At 44.7% G+C, this 20579-nt stretch overlaps 2 protein-coding genes across 13 annotated transcripts in view; one reads left to right on the top strand and one right to left on the bottom strand.

The window, feature by feature from the left end:
• Positions 1–20579, bottom strand: part of NBEA (neurobeachin) — a 364492-nt gene that overhangs the window by 133456 nt on the left and 210457 nt on the right. For all 12 annotated transcript variants that reach the window (XM_033146505.1, XM_033146506.1, XM_033146495.1 and 9 more), the window contains one exon: positions 17269–17405. In XM_033146505.1, the coding sequence (XP_033002396.1) occupies positions 17269–17405 (137 nt within the window). The remainder of the gene's footprint in view (positions 1–17268; positions 17406–20579) is intronic.
• On the top strand, positions 1898–15208 carry MAB21L1 (mab-21 like 1). Its single transcript, XM_033146507.1, has 2 exons — positions 1898–1915; positions 13243–15208. The coding sequence occupies exon 2, from the start codon at positions 13727–13729 to the stop codon at positions 14804–14806; it is 1080 nt and encodes a 359-aa protein (XP_033002398.1). The 5' UTR covers positions 1898–1915; positions 13243–13726; the 3' UTR covers positions 14807–15208.

Raw genomic sequence — 20579 nt, 5'->3', positions numbered from 1 at the left:
AAAATAAATCACATATCCAGTTTACTGTTTTGTACTGTGCTGAATTTTTAAATGAATTTCTAGAGCACATTACACAAGCAAAATTGCTTCAAAATAATTTAGTGACACCATGCAATATTCTTAAAATACCAGAGTATTTCTGCTCTAACTTTATAAACTACATCTGGAAAAGAAATGTACAACCATTCCAACCAATGGCAAAAAAGCATTACTCAGAACATAATGATTCTGTTAAAAAAATGTTTGCCATTGGCTGAAACGGGTATACATTTCTTTATAGAGGTGACCATGAATAAGCTGTTTCCAGAGTTAAATTGGAAGCACTATCATACATTTTACAGGGAAGTACAAACAAAGGGGATGAAAAATGGTTAAGAAATGAGCAAAGATATCCATTCGAAAGAAGGACTTTTTAATGGAATCTATCACTTGATTGTATCACATCGTCTGAATCAGATTTCACTTTTATAGCTACAGAGTTTGTAACACTGTTCAAACACATTCATGTTACTCATAAAAATGTAAATGGCTTGTTTTATATTTCAAACATCAAACCCTTTTGAAAATCACATTCCTTTCTTCAATGTACTGAATGCAACCATGAGCCCCATGCACACAGTGCTTTCTAACTGGGGATGTGGAAAAGTGCCCTCTGAAAATTTGATGGTTTTATCAGAACACGTATGGCTTCCCTTGAGATTCATCTGATGTTCTGCCATAGAAATAACTCCTAAATTCACTTCAAATTTTGCTTTAGGACTCCTTTTCTTTTCAATGGAAGGAATATTATCTACACTCACAGAAGCTTTTCGTTTTGCATGTGCTGAGTATTTCTCTCTCGTGGAGTATACTCAAGAGGAGTATATTGATATAATACTTAAAATGAAGTTTGATTCCTGAATTTGAAACACATTTATCTTGTTTCTTGTTTTAATATGCAGTATGAATTTACTTTCAGGTGAGATACAACATCAAAGATTCCTGTCTTTGTGGATCTGGTTCTCCTTTTTCTACTCCCTCTTTGTTCACAAATATCATTGCTCTAAATCCTGTTTAAATTTTGTTACATGTTACTGTGCCTCTCAATACAACTGAGAAGGTTGTAACTCTAAAGAATGTGGTCCAAAACTGAGTAATTCCATGCAAAGAGGAGAGGAGTTGTGATTTGGAGAAAGACACTCCCTGTCATCAAGGCTATTTGGGCTCCAAATGATAGCATTAACTCAGGAAGCGCCTTCAGACTATAAACTTACTCTTTTCGGGAGGAGTGCAGTTCCATTCAAGACAGGTCACCTATTCAATTAGTGGACTTTAGAACTACCCACAATCCATGCCCAAGTCTTGTCAGGATTGTTTCTTAGCCCTTATCCAGCCCATTACGTCCTCAACCACCAGTCCAGCACGTGAACAGTCTCTCCTGATTCAGATGGAATGGAGACACAGAGTGGTGTCATCCACACACTGATTATAACACACTACAAATTCCCAGATAACCTTCATCAGGGACTGAATGGAATCTTGTGAGGCCCACAACATAACTGTCAGAGAGCCAAGCAGAAATCACCCAATGCTACTTTGTGGTATTGATCCTGCATTTAGGAACAAAACCACTGTAACAGAGTGCCCTCAAATGTCAATCCCTAGCACTGATACAGAAAACTACCACAGCCAATGGCATCAAAATCTGCTGTAAGAGCAATAAAAGTAATCTATGCTTGGGTGACCAAGGCTCTGTCAGTGCCAAAACAAGGCCTGAAACCATATGGAAATAAGCCTCAAAATAATTTCCTTCAGGGACACCTGAAGTGGACTGGAAACGACCTGTCCAAAAGAGGGCATTTCTGACCAGGTGGTAGTTGTCTAATACTTCAAAGTCCAGCGATGTCCTCTTAAAGATACACACACACACACACACGTACAAATATTCCTCAATCACATTCCCTTCAGTTGCATTTTTATATAAAACCTTAAAAATGTAAAATTTTAGCATTTTTCTTGGATGAGGAAGATCCTCTCTGATGATTTCAAGTGGTTTCTTCAGCATCTCAGCTTTATACTTTTAAAACTAGAGGGTAAAAAAGGACTATATTAATCAGGGGGGCTTTGGGAAAAGCCTATTTGACAACCCAAGAAGATCACGTCTACTGGATGTTTTCTGTGTAAATGAGCAGCTACTCTTACCCCTAAAAGAAAAGAAAAAAGAATCCCTTTTAAGGTTATGTGTCTGAACCAAATTGTTTATTTCTGGGACAAGGAGGGTCTCTCACATTTGTCTCTCTTTGCCCTGATAAAGTCCTGTGCTATTAGTTTTCATAGCACAGCATAAAGAAATGAACTGCATATCTTTCCTACCAGATGATGCATGGAGATTCATGTGAAGATGGACTTCACCCCTGTGTCTATAGAGAAGAACAGTGGGGGAGAACTGCATTAAGTAGAAAAGCTGGAAAAACCTTACGCTACTGCTGGTGTGTGTGCGTGGTTGTGTGTACATGTACTCCAGCCTGCTGTTTGACAGGCATCCTGAGACAACATACAGATAAAATGAGTGCTTCCTTTAAAAAGTACCCACTAACCCCCTCCCTCCAAAATCAATCCTAATTAAGGCTAGTACAGTGATGAGGTACAGACTGCACAAGCTGTTTTCAGTACATCTCTCAAGAAAAGCAGCTGGTGTAGAAGAACTTAAAACGTTAGTGAGACAAACCTCCCTTTGTAACAAGCCACATTGACCGTTCCTCAACAAGGTTGGTTATATGTACCATTCTAGCTTTCATAATGCATTCTGCGCTTGCCTGGAAAAGGGGTTAGGCAGATAAGTCTGTAATTTTCTTGTTTTTAAAATAAAATAAAATAAAATAAAAATATTATCTTGGCCACTTTCAAGTCTTTTAACAAGAAGCCAGATTTGCATACACATGTAAGTTCAGGTATTTCGCATCCAAGTGTTTTTTTTTTTTAGAATGTTTGGGTAAATGTTAATTTTGTCAGTTAGCTTTAAGTGCTATCCTTGGCAACCTCTATTTGACATGGTTCTTATGAAGTACTACTAGAATAAAAGATGCAGCAAGGGGTTTCCCTTTGACATCTTCCGTAGTAAATTTTTAAGATTTATCTACACTTAAACATTTGGAGAGAAAGAAAAAGGCACAAGGAAGAACTATAAGGAAGATCGTGAAATAAGCTGTATGTGATTGAAAATGAAAGGTGAAAGCGGACGGTGAGGCCTATGAAAATGTATCCCACAATAAACCTGTTAGTCTTCAAGGTGCCTGGGGACACTCTGTTGTTTTGGCTGCAATAGGGCAACACAGCTACTGCTGGAAGTTACAGACCACAGAGATACTGAGAGTGGGTTTTACCAGCACAAAGCAAGCAGCAGAAAGCAGCAAAGAAAGAACTGCAAATGGAGACAGGATGCATGGCTGTCCACCAGCTATATAGCAATGACATTTAGAAATGGATACCATATTTTATAGACTGTTGAAGAGCACGGCTCAAAAAGGAAGAAGCAGCAAATCCTAGGTGCTAGCTTCAGCTTTTTGCAAGCCAACAGCAGTTATTTAGTTTCTACCCTAAGCCAATATTTCAGATTTTTATTTTATGATGCTCAGGTAAGCAGTTGCCTCCAGTCCTCTTGACACACTGAAGTACTGTACAGTGTGGACAGTTGCTTCATCCAGTCAGTAAAAGAGGAAAGGCAGGAAAATGACATTCTATCAGGACTGACCCTACCACTTGGCAGAAAAGTGTGGCTGCCATGGAGGGGGTTGGGGACGTATGTAGCAAGGTGTTGGTTGACAGAGCTTTGCCTGTTCTGCAACCCCTAAGCAGATTTTCCTCGAATTTCATGTTCTTTTGATTTTATTAGTTGTTGGTCTTAATACTGCACTGCTTTTATGTTCACCGCCCAATAGACTTTTGAATAAAGGTGTGGTTCAGACATTTTCTGAACTGCCCTGGGATGCAGTGGAGGACATTGGCAGATGGACGATGTTGAGGTTAAGATTCAGTTGCTAGTGCAGCTGCAAACTGTGGAGCAGAGGTTAGGGGAGCACCATCTTGTCTCAGGCAGCTCAATGACTTGGGCCACCCTGAATTCCACATTTTTAATCACAGCTTGATCTGCTTTAAAGTGTAGTTTGGGGGAAAACTTGCATGTGCTTACTTTTTGGATGATCTGTCATGGCTTCATCTGGAATTAGAATGATATTTAAAAAATGTGTTCCAGAGGAGATTCATTTCATATCACTCATCACAATAATTTTTCCAGCAGTCATTAATGGGGACATTTAGAGACATTCCACTGGCAGAGGAAGAATTACTGAAAGCACTGCTGCCCTGTATATTTTAAAACAGTCATTAAGGTTGCTATTGTATACTCACTTATCTGGGAGTATGTCTCACTGAACATGTGGGGATTACTTCTGAGTAAATGCATGTAAAATTATATCACAGTTAGAGAGTTATAACCATTGAAGCTCAGCAAGACTCATTTCCAAGTAAAGATGTACAAGATCATTTCTTCTGGAGAATCACAGGACAGTGGAAATTCTGCTTTAAGTGTTTCCCCCCCTCACAAAGAGTAGATAGTCCAACACTGAGACTTTGCATATTAGAGAGAGAGAGAGAGAGAGCTTTACTATGGGGCTGCAGTTTATATTGTTGCTGTTGGCATCCGTCTATCTCGAGAGTCAACGGAGTGCACCTCCAGGAGTGAAGTCAAACCGCTGTGTTAGCAGCACCGAAGTGACCTCCCTGGGGAGCAAACCTGGGCAGTGTGCACAGAGGTCCTGGGCTGCCCAGACAACCAAACACCCCTCTAGGCCTTGCTGATGTGGTCCAAAGGAAAGCAGAGCAATACCTTTTGACCGGCTTAGCTGCAGGAGTTGCTGGAAGGAGGCACACAATGCACCATCCAACTATCTTAGGTACACGTACTCCACTCTAGATTTGTGTAGGGTTTACTCCTTAGCCATTTCTTCTTGTGAATATATCCTCCAAAGTAGTACAGGTTTAGAACTAGAGTTTTCCTCCTCTTAGATGGGCTATCTTCCAAGGTGGACAAGCCCTATCTGAACCTCACTTCCCTCAACAGAACGTGCATAAACTGCCTTATTGACCGTTGGACCCACTATTGGTCTCATCCATTCAATCTGCTGGAGCCCGTCTTCACATGCAGGGAAAGTCCCTAACTCACAGAGGGTTTGAGACCCCTCGGCTACCCTCACTTGGTTTAACCAGCCAGTTGGAAGTCACTCCTGGGGTGTGGCTGTTGTCACATGCTGAGAGCTTCTAGGAGCCATTGGTGAGAGCTGAGTGCAGCATGGGGACCAAAGATGGACAAACTAGAAGGATCACCAGGAGTACTATCCCTGGTGCTTGCTATTTATTTTAACTGGACTTTTTTGTTTAGATCTGCCATTGTTGGTTTCTATATTGTGTTGCTTTAATATTATTCTAAGCTACTTCGAGTGGACTATAACTCAAAAGGTGTGACACAAATGATTTTAAAAATACATTTGTTAGTCTGATTTGCAAAATAGTTTTCAAATTTCAACTAAATAATTATTAGATCATGGCCGGCTTCCTCAAACTCAGCCCTCCAGCTGTTTTTGGACTACAATTCCCATCATCCCTGACCACTGGTCCTGCTAGCTAGGGATCATGGGAGTTGTAGGCCCGAGTTTGAGGAAGCCTGGATCATGGTATATAGAAGTCACTAAAATAAAGCTGATTTGTTACTATTGTTATTGGCCTTTATTGGCATAAGGGTGTGTTACTATTCATTCCTGCTAACTCTATGGTGCCAGCATGCAGTATGGTCCATACACAGCTGTGTTGCCATGACATTTCCCCTTTCTAATGCCAGTTCAACCAAAACCTCTCCATCTGCAAATGTATCAGATAATGTCCATAAGTCATACAATGGCTTACTGAGAAAAGCTGCAACAATTCCCAGTTTGAAAAAACTAGTGCCACAGTCTAACAATGGATAAGCATATATGGTTGATACATCTCCATCAGTTGCAGGAGTAACAAGGATTTTCTACCAGCCTCTGGACCTTGGCTTAGTTGAATCCAGATATTTCTTTGGTTTCTCAGGATAAGCGGCTTCTTGTTAATGGCTATAAGGAGTAGCAGTACAGCATGGAGGTGACTAGTGGTGGAGTGCTTTTGAATTTGCTTGAACTATCCACTAAATTCATGACACTTCTAAAAATCAGGTGTGCAGCAAATCGTTGCCTTGCAGATTCTCAGTACCTAGGAATTTCACAGCTTAAATCAATGTATTTTTTTAAAGTTCAAAATCACAGCATAAAAGTTTGAAAATATCGTGTTGCAAAATCTGTTTCTAACTGCAGACTTCTGATCAAAAAATCCAGAAACACAGATGCTGTGTGACTCTAGGCAACTATTTCCAGAAACACTGGTTTCAGCCCAGTGTAATGCATGCCTAACAGTGGCCTATTAAAACTCATGCTCAGCTTCATGCCTACAATGATTCATTTACAACTTCTGCCTCTGAATACTTGTGGCAGATTCCATGTGACTAAAAGAAAAGCTATGTATTTTTCTCACATTGGTTTCTACCTAGTAGCATGCATAATAGTGGCCTTAGATGTGAAAAATAGATCTCAAAACAGCCCTTACTTGGGAGGCAAATTAAATTAAAATCAGTAGGACGCTTCCAAGTAAATGTCCTTAAAGTGAGGTAAAAATCCATTTAAGCATGAGAACTTCACAATAACTAAGGCAGCTTGTGTGCATCATGCTAACCATCCGAATAACATCTGATAGTATATGAATGTGTTTTAATCTTTTGTGCATTTTTACTTATGTCTACTTCTAGAAATTGAGTTCCCTCTTATATACGATGCCTTTCTGGTCATCCTGTTCACTCTGTTAAACAATACATTTTAGAAATCTTGTTTATAGGAAAGATTACTTTAAGCTTTCAAAGCTGTTTATCCAACACATGCTGCTTTATTTTCAAGGTCAGTATTGAATATTTTAGTCACTTAATCACATACAACATGAAACAGTAATGAAAGTTCTGTTGGATGACCCACTGCAGATGCAGTAGATTAAAGGGAGCTAATCCCCTCTGATTCCATGGACCATTCTGGGTTCAGGAAAAAAGAGCATTCCCAAAGTAGGATTCTTAAAACGTCACTGTTGGACTGCTTTAACTGAAATATGGCATGCTGAGAATGTCTGGTTTTGATGCAGTTGATAAATAAATAAACCAAACACAGCAGTGCATTTCCCCATATTATCCTGTCTGCTATTTACTTGCCAGCACTATACAACCTGTTGTTGCAAAGAAGAAAGAAAGTGTGCTTGTCTTAAACATTCTTCTAACAACATTGAATTGTTTAACAACATTGAATAAGAATAATAATGTGCATAACAGAGAGATCTTAGTGGTTGTTCTCAAGTGTCCAGAAGAATAGAATGTAGTATAAATACCATTTTGGAAATTTATGGAGATACTTTGGCTTGTTTTTGGCACAGCGCCATAACTAATCTGTGAGAATCATTATTTGGATATTACCCACTACGCCTGAGCTCTGCAAGTGACATAAGACTCTGTGTGATACACACTACTCATATGCGATTTTTGCTTGTACTGTTTTAATTCTTGCTTCCCAAGAATCATAGCAATAAATTATATATATGGGGAAAGCAGTTAGAAAAGTGCTTTGGCAGAGGAGGGGGAATGAAAAAACTGCATTTCAGAGACAGGAGAAGAGGCTTGAGCAGCCCATGGCAGCTATCAAAACACAGATTATAAAATTCCCTCCTCAGACATGCTGTGATGGATTATCTGGGACATGGCAAACAGGAAAACAGACAACAGCCATCCCTAAACATCATTACAATACTGGGTTTGGGGTCCAATGAGTGAGGGCACTTTTCAGTCAGAATGCAAAGGAGGCAGGCAGATAATTGGAAAACTGTATCAACTTAACTGCAAACAGAGTCACTGTGGAAACAACCCTGTTCACCTTTTTTTCAAAAGGCAAATGACACTGCTGAAATATTTGTAATAGATTTGCAATGTTTTGGAGAAAGGAAGTAATGAGAGGGGGGAGGGGAAAGAGCAGAGAACATAATTCTTTCTAGACCAGCCATGGAAAACTCCCATCAGCCTCAGCCAACATGGCCAATGGAATGATGGGAGCTGTAGTTCAGCAAAATCTGGAACAGAGAATATATGTGTAAAAATCCTCTGGGACTGTAACTGTGTGAAGTACTAATGGTACGGCTGCAGTCTTAATTTTTGCATGAATAGTACCTTGTGAAATTTCTCTCTAAGCAACTGTAAATATATAAACTTATGCACAAGTCCTTCGTAATATAATAATGTATTCTATCTGTAGATAAAGTATTTCAAAATTATAAACATGAAAAAGCATTATGGAAATTACTCTGATAATCCTTTTAATAGTATGTTTCCCCCTTTATTCACTCTTAGTTTGAAAAAGTCATAACAAAAGAAATACAAAAACTCAAAGTCACCATGAATGAAACTTGAAGAAAATACACCTTTATTTTCCCCCCAATGACAATAAAAGTGAATCTGCTACAAAGATGTATGCTTCATTTCTCTAGTGCAAAAAAGAAATTTATTTTGGCTTGCAGGATGATATGTAATGAAATGGGTGGGGGTGGAGAACTGTTAGAATATCAGATACATTAAATGAGCCTTCAACCCCACTCCAACAACAGGGATAAATAATTCAATAAAACCCACTTCATATTCTGTTTCCCTAGTGCAATACATAGATATTAAAAAACAAGACTTCAAACTTATGAACAGTGGTGTGAAGAATCACAACTACACAAAAATAATTCAATGTGGCATAAATAGAAGGGCTTGTGCATTCAAAGCCACCAACAAGTTTTCTCTAGCTGGAAAGCCAATATTTGTAAAATTTAAAAATGAAGTTGCTAATTAATAAATTATGTTTGCTGAACACAAAATCAGGCACACTTTTTTCCAACTGTGATAGGCTGTTGGAGTAATACTGCAACAATATTGCACAAAATATTTTATGTGAAAGTATGGGAGCGGGAGTTCCCAGCAGAGTCTGTAAAAGAGAGCAAGACTGTGCAACAGGAACAACAACAACAGAATTTGAAGAAAGTCACTCCTCAGACTTTCCTACACCTTTGATTCCTTACACAATTATCAATCCTAATTTCCACTGGGTTATTTTCATCTTGCTCTGCTGACAGAAGTCCTTATCACTAAGACCAAACTTGATTCAGTTGATAGGTGGATGTAATGAAAACAGAAAACTGACTATTTTAAATATAGGAGCATATGTAAAGTGTGCTAACCACCTTCAAACAAGCATCTTAATTTATATTTGTTCATCTAATGTGAGACTTCTGTATGACTATGAAGTCTAAAAGTCTTTGTTAACATTCAGTCCAATTCATCACAAAGAGAAGCACAGGGATTCATTTCAGTTTAGTTGTATTTGTGCAATTAAAATTGGCATAAATCTTGGCAGGACTAAATTTTAAAAATAAAATTAAAGTTCACATTGAATTTTGTATATAGACTAGTTTTAAACACCATTACTACAAGTGGATGTGAAAAACTTTCAAACACCTTAAAATAATAAATAATAATGCCTTACAAAATGTTTGAAAATTGGAATTAATTTTAATCTAGTATGCTAAATTCTATAACATCATTGTTATGTTACATAGCTTTTCTCAGTGCCTACGTCTTTTTTGTATGCAACAACAAATCAATATTTTTAATAATAATAATATTCCCTAAATGTTATCCTTCTATATTTATTAGATTAAGTTTACAGTTCAAATAAATAAAAATATCTGGACCAACTGCATCAGTTACTGAATTAATTTTAAAGAATCAAAACTTTTAACACTATGTGAAAAGCAGCTTGATCTATAAATTTATAAAGGGATATTTAATCTCGTGAAACTGCAGTTCAATCATTGGGTTGTATCATCTGGTACAGTACTGTACATGTTTACTTGTAAGTAAGTCACACTGCATACAATAGAACCTACTCTCCCAAGTACACAAGCTTGCAGTTTTAGTCTCCAATTCCATACAGTTACCAAGTAGTAAGTTCCACTGAATTAATTATATTTTACATGCAAAGTAGACATGCACAGATCACAATCTGAAGTGTAGCAACATTTTGCTAATGCAGGCCTATAAATTGCTGTAATTAATTTATATTTAATGACAATATTCTGCAAGAAACATTAACAATTTCATGGTGTAACAGATAATTCAACCCATTTATAGCTCAATCCAATGTAAGGAATTTTAAAGGGAGTTAATTCTTCTAACCTTCACCTTATCATTATGGAAACAAGCTAAATATAAGTCTAAAGACTTCGCTGTATGTGTCATCTCAGCAGCTAGAAGAGTATAGAGGAACCAGTTCAGGAGAGTGCTTTGTTGTGAAGATTTTCAGTTATCACAGAGGAGTTTTGTTGCACCTCCACTGAGAACCGAATTTCAATTTATTACTATGTGTTTTTCCTTGTACTAAGCGCTTCAGTAGTTCACTGCACATTTCCAGCTAAATTTCTGTATTTGGGCAACACAGCCTGTTCGCTACTAACACAGTACTGTGCTCCGGGGCCGGGCTCCCGGTTCAGAGGAGCAAAGTCGAGATGCTTGCCAGACTCTCCTTGCGCAGGACCCTGGTCCCTTTTCCCACCGACCCCACAAACACCCTCAGGATGAAGGAGATAAAATGTGAGAGCGTCACGCTAGTGCCTGCAGGACGGGATGCAAGGGTCTCTTCTCTGCGAGAAAGAGATTTGCTTGCGCAGCGTCTCTCCGGGCGCCCCTCCACCTGTTGTTGGGCTGCTCAACCCCAACCTATCTGCTCGCCCACGATCCTTTCCTGCCCCACGAACATTTCTGAAGCTAAGTTCAGGCAAGGCCACGCTGGTGAGCTGCTGTCTAGAAGCGTCTAGACGCCGTTTGCAATCCCTGCCCAGACAGAAAACGGCCGCGCAGAAAATGCGCGCCCCGCCAGATCCTAATCCGCAAAGCCCTGCGTCCACAGGAGGATGCGCTACCGCTGCCTCCCTGGGCGGCGGCTCCAGTTTCTCCTCCTTTCGCCGCTATCTAATTCAACGACCTAACACGCCCGGAGAAGTGCACAGTGAAGGCAACCCAAACAGATCGCTAGACGCAAAGGTGATCTGAAGGGCCAAGCAACCACAACAGGATCCTAAGGGACCGGGCTGCTGCAATGCCCAACACGCGACTTGTCGATAGACTTGCTTGGAAGCAAATGTCTTTAGGGCCGGGCGCTAAGGAAGTTCACCATTATCTGGAAGTAGGTTTAATCAATGCAACGAAATAATAATAATAATAATAATAATAATAATAATAATAATAATAATAATAATAATAATAATAATAATAATAGACACCCGAGCTTCGAACGAATTCTGCAAGAGCGCAGGAGGACAAGGTTGCAATCCTATTCCGTTCCTTGGCAGTAAACCCAATTGAACTCAGTTGGCCTTACTTCTAAGTAGACATGCATCAGATTTAAGGGAGGAACTGATAAAGGGGCTTAAATTCAGGGCAAATCAAGCGCGCCTGATTTCTACTGAAATCAATGGGGTTTAGGCACAAGCTTAAGGCTCTAAAATTCTATATTCATTTACTTGAGAGTATGCCCCACTGAACTCAGTGGGACTTAATTACGAGTAGACGTGTATAGGCTTGAGCCGCAAGTATTTTTTTAAACACCCATCAGTCTAGTTTTACGCTTATTAATTGATTTTAAGGGATATTTCTGAGCAACATCTTTAGGATGCAGGCTTAAATCCCATTGATTTCGATTTAACTAAAGTGCCCTTAACTTTCCCTAGACAGCACCCAATTAATTTTAACATTAAGATGCTCATAGATGCTTTTGGAAGCCGTTCAAGGGAGAGGGGAAGGGAGAACTGCTCCAGGGCTCCCCTCACAGTTCCGAACACCAGAAGGCTTCCCTGTGGCCGGCTATGCACGACAAACAGCTCTGCTTGGAGGCACTGGAGGGGATATTGGGTCATAACTAGCGCTGCTCTAAACCTGGACGGTCCAAATGGGATAGAAAAGCTGCCAGCCAGCTTGAACGCGATTTCTCCCGCTCCTCCTCTGTCCCGCGTTCCCATTACAATCCACCCAGACTGCAAATACAGTCCACGCGGGGGTGGGGTGGGGTGCAGAAACCTGCCCACTTCGGACCATTAAGAGCTGCCATTTACTTTGCCATAATGTTGCTGCTAATGACAGCGGAGGCGGCTGGGCACCTTTGCGACACGTGCGGTACACAAAGGCGGCAACAAGGCAGCTAACTCATTGCTCGCCAGGGCTGCGCGTCTTCGGAAACTCAATCCGGAAAACTGTCAAGCCCTTCAGCGACTGGTCGCTTCCTTCAGCTGCTACCAATCTAAAGAGCCAGGTAAAAAACGCGCCTCCATTTGCATCCAATCGATTGAGACCCGTCAGCTCGCCTTTTGTGCTATTTAATTGGGAAGGAGAAGAAAGAGGAGGAGGCTGCTGCTCCTGGTACATATTTCCCCTCTATAGTACAACCGGTGACTTTCTAACACTAGGCTAGCCCAGTTGACAAGCGGAGAACTTCCCAGCTGTTTCCAACGTCTATCAGGCAGCAGTGCACCAGTTGAAGCCAAGTTGTCCCATGCGATGCCTCCGCTTCCTTTTCCCCGGAGCGAAGCGCCTCTCCAGTTCGCCGGGCGAAGAATGCGGTCCCGTTTGCGCTACGAGCAGGCTCAGGAGGACGCCTGGCAAGAAGAGTGGCAAGAAGTCCTTTCCCCAACAGCCGTAGCCGCCTTCCGCCTCCTCGCCTGCCCAATGGGTCGCTGGCCTGGCTGGTCCCTTTCTGCCACCAGCCCCCTACCTTGAGTTTGTGCGTTTCTCTGTCTCCCCGAGAGGGATTAATTAACCAAGCTGGAGCTGGAAGAGGCTGCCGTGACGAGCCCAGTGGCGATTGGCCGCCCGCCTGCCTGGCCCTGCCTTTATAATTTCCACGCGAGTGCATCTGGGCTCTTATACAAACCAACAGCCAGCTTCTCCTGACATATACACACACTCAGAGACCGGGAGACACACACACATACACACACACACAGAGGGGGAGAGAGAAAGAGAAACACCCAGAAATCCGCCTCCCCCCCCCCTCATCTGACTACCAACATTGCGCGCAGACACACACACACCCCGTGGTGACTCCAGGAGAAAAATAAATGCCTGCTCCGATGTGTTATTATTTTGACTGGTGGGAGCCTGGCTGCAACTGGGCGCAAACTTTGCTTCCCTTTTTTTAACTGCAGCTCTTCCATGCTTTCCTCTGCTCCCTGAAGGATCCTTTCCAACAAAAAACCCAGGGGTTTGTGTGCCTGTGCGTGTTTGGGAAAGACTCGGAGATCTGTCCGGGGCAGAAGTGTCCACCTCCAGCCAGCAAGGAGAAAGAAAGACAGCCTGCAAGCGAGCCTCGGAGCTGAGGAGCGGAGCAGCAGAAAGAGCAGCGGCGGCGGCGGCGAGAGCAGCGCCTTTGGGCGGCCTCGGGCTCAGCTTCCCCGCGCCGGGCGTCCGGATTCCCGTCTGAAGTTGGCTCCCGCCTTAGCAGCCGCATTGGATCCCAGCGCCTACTGCGAGACTCCGGTCTACAACCCGGATCTCTGTCCCAACATGATCGCGGCGCAGGCCAAGCTGGTGTACCACCTCAACAAATACTACAACGAGAAGTGCCAGGCGCGCAAGGCGGCCATCGCCAAGACCATCCGCGAGGTGTGCAAGGTGGTGTCGGACGTGCTGAAGGAAGTGGAGGTGCAGGAGCCGCGCTTCATCAGCTCCCTCAACGAGATGGACAACCGCTACGAGGGCCTCGAGGTCATCTCGCCCACCGAGTTCGAGGTGGTGCTCTACCTCAACCAGATGGGCGTCTTTAACTTCGTCGACGACGGCTCGCTGCCCGGCTGCGCCGTGCTCAAGCTGAGCGACGGGCGCAAGCGGAGCATGTCGCTCTGGGTGGAATTCATCACAGCCTCGGGCTACCTGTCGGCGCGCAAGATCCGCTCGCGCTTCCAGACGCTGGTGGCGCAGGCCGTGGACAAGTGCAGCTACCGCGACGTGGTGAAGATGGTGGCGGACACGAGCGAGGTCAAGCTGCGCATCCGCGACCGCTACGTGGTGCAGATCACGCCCGCCTTCAAGTGCACGGGCATCTGGCCGCGCAGCGCGGCGCACTGGCCGCTGCCGCACATCCCCTGGCCGGGGCCCAACCGCGTGGCCGAGGTGAAAGCCGAGGGCTTCAACCTGCTCTCCAAGGAGTGCCACTCGCTGGCCGGCAAGCAGAGCTCGGCCGAGAGCGACGCCTGGGTGCTGCAGTTCGCCGAGGCAGAGAACCGGCTGCAGATGGGCGGCTGCCGCAAGAAATGCCTCTCCATCCTCAAGACGCTGCGGGATCGCCACCTTGAGCTGCCCGGGCAGCCGCTCAACAACTATCACATGAAGACTCTGGTGTCGTACGAGTGCGAGAAGCATCCCCGGGAGTCGGACTGGGACGAGTCGTGCCTGGGCGACCGACTCAATGGCATCTTGCTGCAGCTCATCTCGTGCCTGCAGTGCAGGCGCTGCCCGCACTACTTCTTGCCCAACTTAGACCTCTTCCAGGGCAAGCCGCACTCGGCCCTCGAAAACGCGGCTAAACAAACGTGGCGGCTGGCCAGGGAGATCCTCACCAACCCCAAAAGTTTGGAGAAACTTTAGAGGGCCAGCCAGCGGCGGCCTGACACTATTCTTCTCTCCCACGCAAAAAGAAAAAAGAAAAAACTGCCTTTCTGTTCGGAGGATTTTGCTGGGTTGACGGGGCAAACGTCGCCCTGCGTTCGTGGAAGAGGCTGCCCGCCTGCGCGCACACGCACACCAAGCCAACTGCAAGTATTATTACTCTTGCCGGTATCCCGGTTTTAAAAGCCTGCCCGGAAAACAAAATGAAACGAAACCGTGTATGATTATCATCACCAGGGGAAATGCAATATTGGCTGCCGTTTTTAGCCTGATTGTGACCACTCCGCCTAGAATTGATGGATTATAACGAGGCCGGGATTTTTGTGCGAGTAAGAGAGAATCTGAAGATGCCGCCCAAATAACCACAACCATTAAGATGGGGGGGGGGGGGAACAAAGCAAACCAAACCACAACTGTCCCAACTCTTCCCCTGTACATTTTTTTAAACAAAAAATTGTATGGAATATTGTGATCTCACATTGTCTTTGAAATTGTGGGTGTTAGTGTTTTGTGATTTGGTGAAAAGAAGTTAAATTGCAATTTGGATACTTCAGGACATTTTCTGCTCAAGAAGATACCGCTTTTAAAAAGGTAGATTTTATCATGGTACTTTTGTTACTTGTCTTGAAGTGTCTAAGCTAAAAAAAAAGTTTACATTTTTTTTGTTTCAAATATATTGCTTGTTCTATTTCTACCATTCCATAAATATACTTGAAATGTTATTTAAATATATTCAGAAGAAATTTGGATTTTGCTTATATAATTGTGAATATTGGAATTATATATTGGAAAAATGCACTTGAAATACACTGGATAATTACTTTTTGTGATTTAAATTTCTGTTGCTGATTTTATTTAATTACAAGCTAATAAATAAAAGTAAAATAAATATGCTTAAGAGTTTCAGTGCTGGATTCTTCTGGGTTTGTGCAAGCCCTCTGCTACATTCTCTCTTTTTGGGAGGCTGGGAGGGGCGGTGTAAAGCGGGTCTGAAGCCCTTGACGGCTTGTTAAAAGTAGCATAATTTAAAATGAAGATAAAAATCGGTGTAGCCTACCCTAAAAAAATGGGGTCCTGAAGGCCATCGACATCGGTCACACTCCGGTGTGTGGCAATTAAGCAAGTAACATTTTTACAACCGTCAGGAAATAAATCTACTTCTCAAAAGATTTACTGGGCCAGGCTAACGCGGCTGTCCGGTTTTGAACCAAGATGAAGGCACGCATTATCCAAGTGAGCCTAGTTTGTAACAAAATTAACAGCACTTGGAGAGAAGGGAGGGGAAAGCTGCAACGTTTAGAGATTTGCGGGGGTCAAGCTAACAATCGGCAGGTAAAGAGTGTTGCTACCTTTGCCCTAAACATCACCAGCCTGGCCATAAAGCCGCCGCCAGTTGTGTTTGGGGAAAGCGAGCGCCGGCCTCTCCAGAGGACCAGCCGGAGCAAAGGAGCCGCCTCCGCCAGAAGCCCCGTCCTGCCCTTGCAGAGAGCGCAGCAGGAAGTTCCTTCCGGATGCAAACCGTGATTCAGCCAAAGGGCAAATATCCCAGCAAGCATTGAGGGGGTGCAACAATGTGTTCAAGATCTGCCCAGGTGATACTGTTTCAAACTTCAGCAGCGCTCTGCCCGCGTTTGGATGCGCTGCAGCAAAACCGTTAGACTCGCCATGTTACCCAACTCCATGTTTGTTTTGCTTGTGTGTTTTAAAATCCGGAAGACACTTTTAATTCTTCCTGTCAAGGGTGGCAGGCGGGCAACAGACGGATGGCCTCAACAGTGTGTATTTACACAAGGCTACGAAAGTGAAATTAAAATAATATCACTGTAGATCCGGAGACAAGAGAAATGACATGGACGTGAAATTTTGAATTCTGTAACAAGGTAGACCTAAATCTCCGCTCTATCTCCTTGCTCCAGGGGTCTTCGGGAGAGATTCTCTCTTTGCGCACTCCAATCTTGCTAGTTCCTACAGGCCCAGGCTGTGCAATAGCTACTCCGCGCGCCCCTGCAACGCGCACCCGCGCAAAAGCGGAAGCTCCAGTCACTGGGGACTGCATCCAAGGCAGACGGAGAGGGAGCGCGTCTCCTTGTCTGCCGCGGGTGCCCGAGGAAAGAGGCTGGAGTGCGGGCCCGCCATTACCTCGAGGGATTTCCGAGCAATTGGCTTAACTGCTAAATCTGCCCACGTTCATACAAAGGCCTTCGGGGGGAAGTGGGGGGGGGGGAAGAGAGATTTGTTAAAAAGCGAGCGCGGGAGTAAGAGCGGATTTTACATCATTAACGTGCCGCGCTCTTAAATAAAACAGCCACGGAGTCAGACGAAGGGGGGCAAGGAGAGGGGCGCTTCCAGGCACTTGGGAGCATTCCTCAATTCATAGTTATGGGAAACCTCCCCCTCCTCCTCCCAACCCCTCCCCCACTTGGGTCCTGTACTGTACTCACTTTAGGGTCGATCTTCTTGAAGGCCGGGTCCTCCTCGTCTACCTCGAAGTAGATCTCAGTGGTGGTGATGGAGAGGGTGCCCTTGGCCACCACCACCGGCGCAATGAGCTGGGCCGGCGTGCTGAGGACCACGGGGCCTGCAAGACAAGACGGGGCGGCATGAGGAGGCTGCGAAAGAGAGGCCGGCCGCTTTGCCCGACGACGGCAGCGGAGCGAGGAAGCCGTCGGACACAGGCGAGGGAAGCCTACGGAGCGGTGCCCAGCGGCCGGGACACCTAGGAAGAGGCTTCAGGATGATCGACGGACCATCGGAACAGCAGGGCACTTTATAGGTCTTTCAAACAAAACAACACCCAAGAACTGGGGGGGGGGGGGTTGTGTAGGTCTCGTCACCTAAAGACAGGAAGATTTATTTGAGATAACTAGCGGGTTGCGGGTGGGGAAATCACAGCCCGCAGATGAAAATAGCCCCTCTCTTCCTAATCTCGAAGCCTGATCCCATAAAGGTCGAGTACAGGTCCCACTCAATTCAGTAAATTTACAGGTTTGCACATGTGTATGAAGCGCAGCCTAAGACGGGAAGCCAGTATTTAGAAAAGCGGTATCACGGAATAAAAATCAGAGGAGCTTCCAATAAAATATATTTAAATTTATCCTTCCTGTATCTAGTCATAACATTACAATACAAATTATGCACCACACATATATCGAATATGTTTTACTTCTTTTTTATTATTCTGGACGTTAGGCAATGCTGTGTTTTCTACACCATAAAACTATCAGATGCCAAAGGAGGACTCTCTCTGTGCAGAAAATATATGTGTGTGAAATAAAGTGCAGCCTTTATTGTGAAACGAACAGTTGTTATAAAGAAAACAATTTGTCTCATCAGAGGCCCCAGAAACAATCTCTCTCCCTCTGATATTTATTGAAATGTTAATGCTGAGAGCATAATTACTCCAAAACAAAAAGATTCAGAGTTATTCTAACTTCCTTACACGCATGTATATTCTACAGAATTCATTGGGGCTTACTCCCAAGTAATTGTGCACAGAATCGTAGCTCAAACCTGCAAGAAAACCCCGAAATTATTTGGGCATTTCTAGTACTGTGCAGCGCAACCCTCTGCAGGTTTCATCGGGAGGCGGATCCGGCTGTATTCGGCGGGTCAGGCTGCCTAGTTAGGGTCCTGGCGACGGCAGCCTTAGAGCCAAGCGCCGTGGGGCGCCTCAGAGCAGGAGGACCAGTAATAGGAACCAGGCATCTGATGGTCTGACAAGCGTATGCCATAATAAATGTGTTAGCATTTAAGGTGCCATAAGGCTCTTTGCGGACCATTATTACATTGACTCTAAGGAGACTTCCCATCCAGATCCTAAACGAACTTACTGGAAATTCCATCTCGAGATCTATGCAGATCGCATAAAAATAAATGCATGAAATAATGGGATATTGAGCCAAGACCATCCTATGGATAAATAAACCGAGACATCTATTTAAATAACATGAAATGCAACACACTGATTTTAGAAACTGGGAATTAATAAGGCATAGTATTATCTGGCTGCTGATATTGTTGTTGCTTTTTCCTTTAGGTGCTGAGACTGTTAATTCTCTCTGTGTGTGAAATGTTGTGCTCGGTCGGATTTGGTTTCTGGTGTCTCTCCAGCAGCCTTTCCCCGGCTTCTTTTCTGCGGGGAAGGCAGCTGAAGTAGGGTTGGCTGGCTGGCGCTCGGTCCGACCACCCTTTGCGCTGCCAAGCTATGCCCTCCTCCAGGGCCCAATCTCCTGCCTCTAAGGATCCGCTGGAGGCTCCCCTTCCTACCCGCCACTTAGCCCGGCCTCAGCCCGTCTCTCGGCCTGACCGAGAGCGTGGCAGGCCTCATTTCAGCGTTAACTTCCCTCCCTTCCAAGCATCGCCTCCTTCCCTCCTCTCCACTCAGCCCCAGGCAACGCTCGGCTTCCCGCCTCTGACAGCTCTCAAGCCAGCCCACCAGGGGCTGGATAATATGGAGACAAACTCTATTTTCGTTCATTTTCTTGTTTTCCCCGCGCCTAATAGGCCAGCCTGGCCTCTTCACCCCAGTCAGCTGATGCGGACCATTCGTGCGGGGCTCGGGCATCGCCCTTGCTCCGTCCTCCCTACCGCCTCCCCCTCCGGCCGGACAGCGCCAGTGGCGCTCGGCGAGCAAGCAAGCGGGCTGCCCTCCTGGCCGGCGGGGCTTCTGCTTAGGGCAGCGGATCGATCCGAAACGGCGCTTTAAAGGCTCATCAATCTTAATCTCGGTCGCTCGAGTAATTACGCGCGATTCTCTCGTGCGATTACAAGTGGATTTGGGTTTCGATTCCCCAGGCCCCTCGCCTTTGTGCGTAATGGCAGGCCGAGTTCTCCAGGCAGCAGCAGCTCCCGGGCCCTGCTTGGCTGCTGCTGCTGCTTCTCTCCGCCCTTCTGCGATCGCCACTCCAACCCCTCTCCTCTCCCCGCCCCCGTCTGCCTTTAACCCTTCCTCGCCACCCGAGCGCCGGGGCTTTACAGGCCTCGGCGAGAAAATAAAAAAAAGGCCCTTAAAGATGATGCAGTTGGGGAGCCGCTTGATAGTCGATCATGATAAGAAGGCGTTTAGTGGGTCTCGCGCGCTCCCAGAAGGAAGATCAGGTAGTTAACCCAATTACCTCCTGGCTCCCCGCTTGTTATATGGGCAAAATAAAAAGGAAGTGGCTGGTAGTTCGCGGTCAGGAGGCCAGAGACTATAACAAGAAATCTTTTTCTTCATCGAGAGAGAGAATGCGTAAATCTTTTGTGTGCGGGACGTGGGTGCTCAAGGGAGAATGACAGTGGTGAGCCAGGTTTAATTTTCAGAATGGCTGCTGGAAATAAGTGCATCGCGGAGATTTCTGAGCAAAAGGCCTGCGAGGAACCCCTCACACTTCCAAGCGCTCTGAACAAACGAGCTTGTGAAATCCTATACGAGCCTGAACTAGGCAAAAACAGCTACCACTCAAACCAGCGGCGTTTTGAAGGATCACAAGATGTTTCCATTAACGTTTTTTTCCCCCGCGAAAGGGAAGAAAGCGGTGGGGGGTTTTTACTTAGCAGCATGAATATTCCTGGTTATTTCATTATCAAAACCCATGTAAGAAGCAAGCCTTGATATTATCCCAGCGAGGAGGTATCAGAGATGGAAAGCAGAGTCTGCACTCGGGGCCCTTGTCTGTTAAGTGTCTGTTAAGTGCTGGTCCTTTTACCCAGCCATTACCCCTTGCTTTGGGCTTCGCCAACAAAAAACAGGCAACTGAGGGAGGGGGCTGCA

This window comes from Lacerta agilis, chromosome 4, assembly GCF_009819535.1.
Source record: "Lacerta agilis isolate rLacAgi1 chromosome 4, rLacAgi1.pri, whole genome shotgun sequence".
NCBI lineage: Eukaryota > Metazoa > Chordata > Lepidosauria > Squamata > Lacertidae > Lacerta > Lacerta agilis.
The sequence above is the reverse complement of the archived record's forward strand: the minus strand, read 5'-3'. Positions and strand labels throughout refer to the sequence as shown.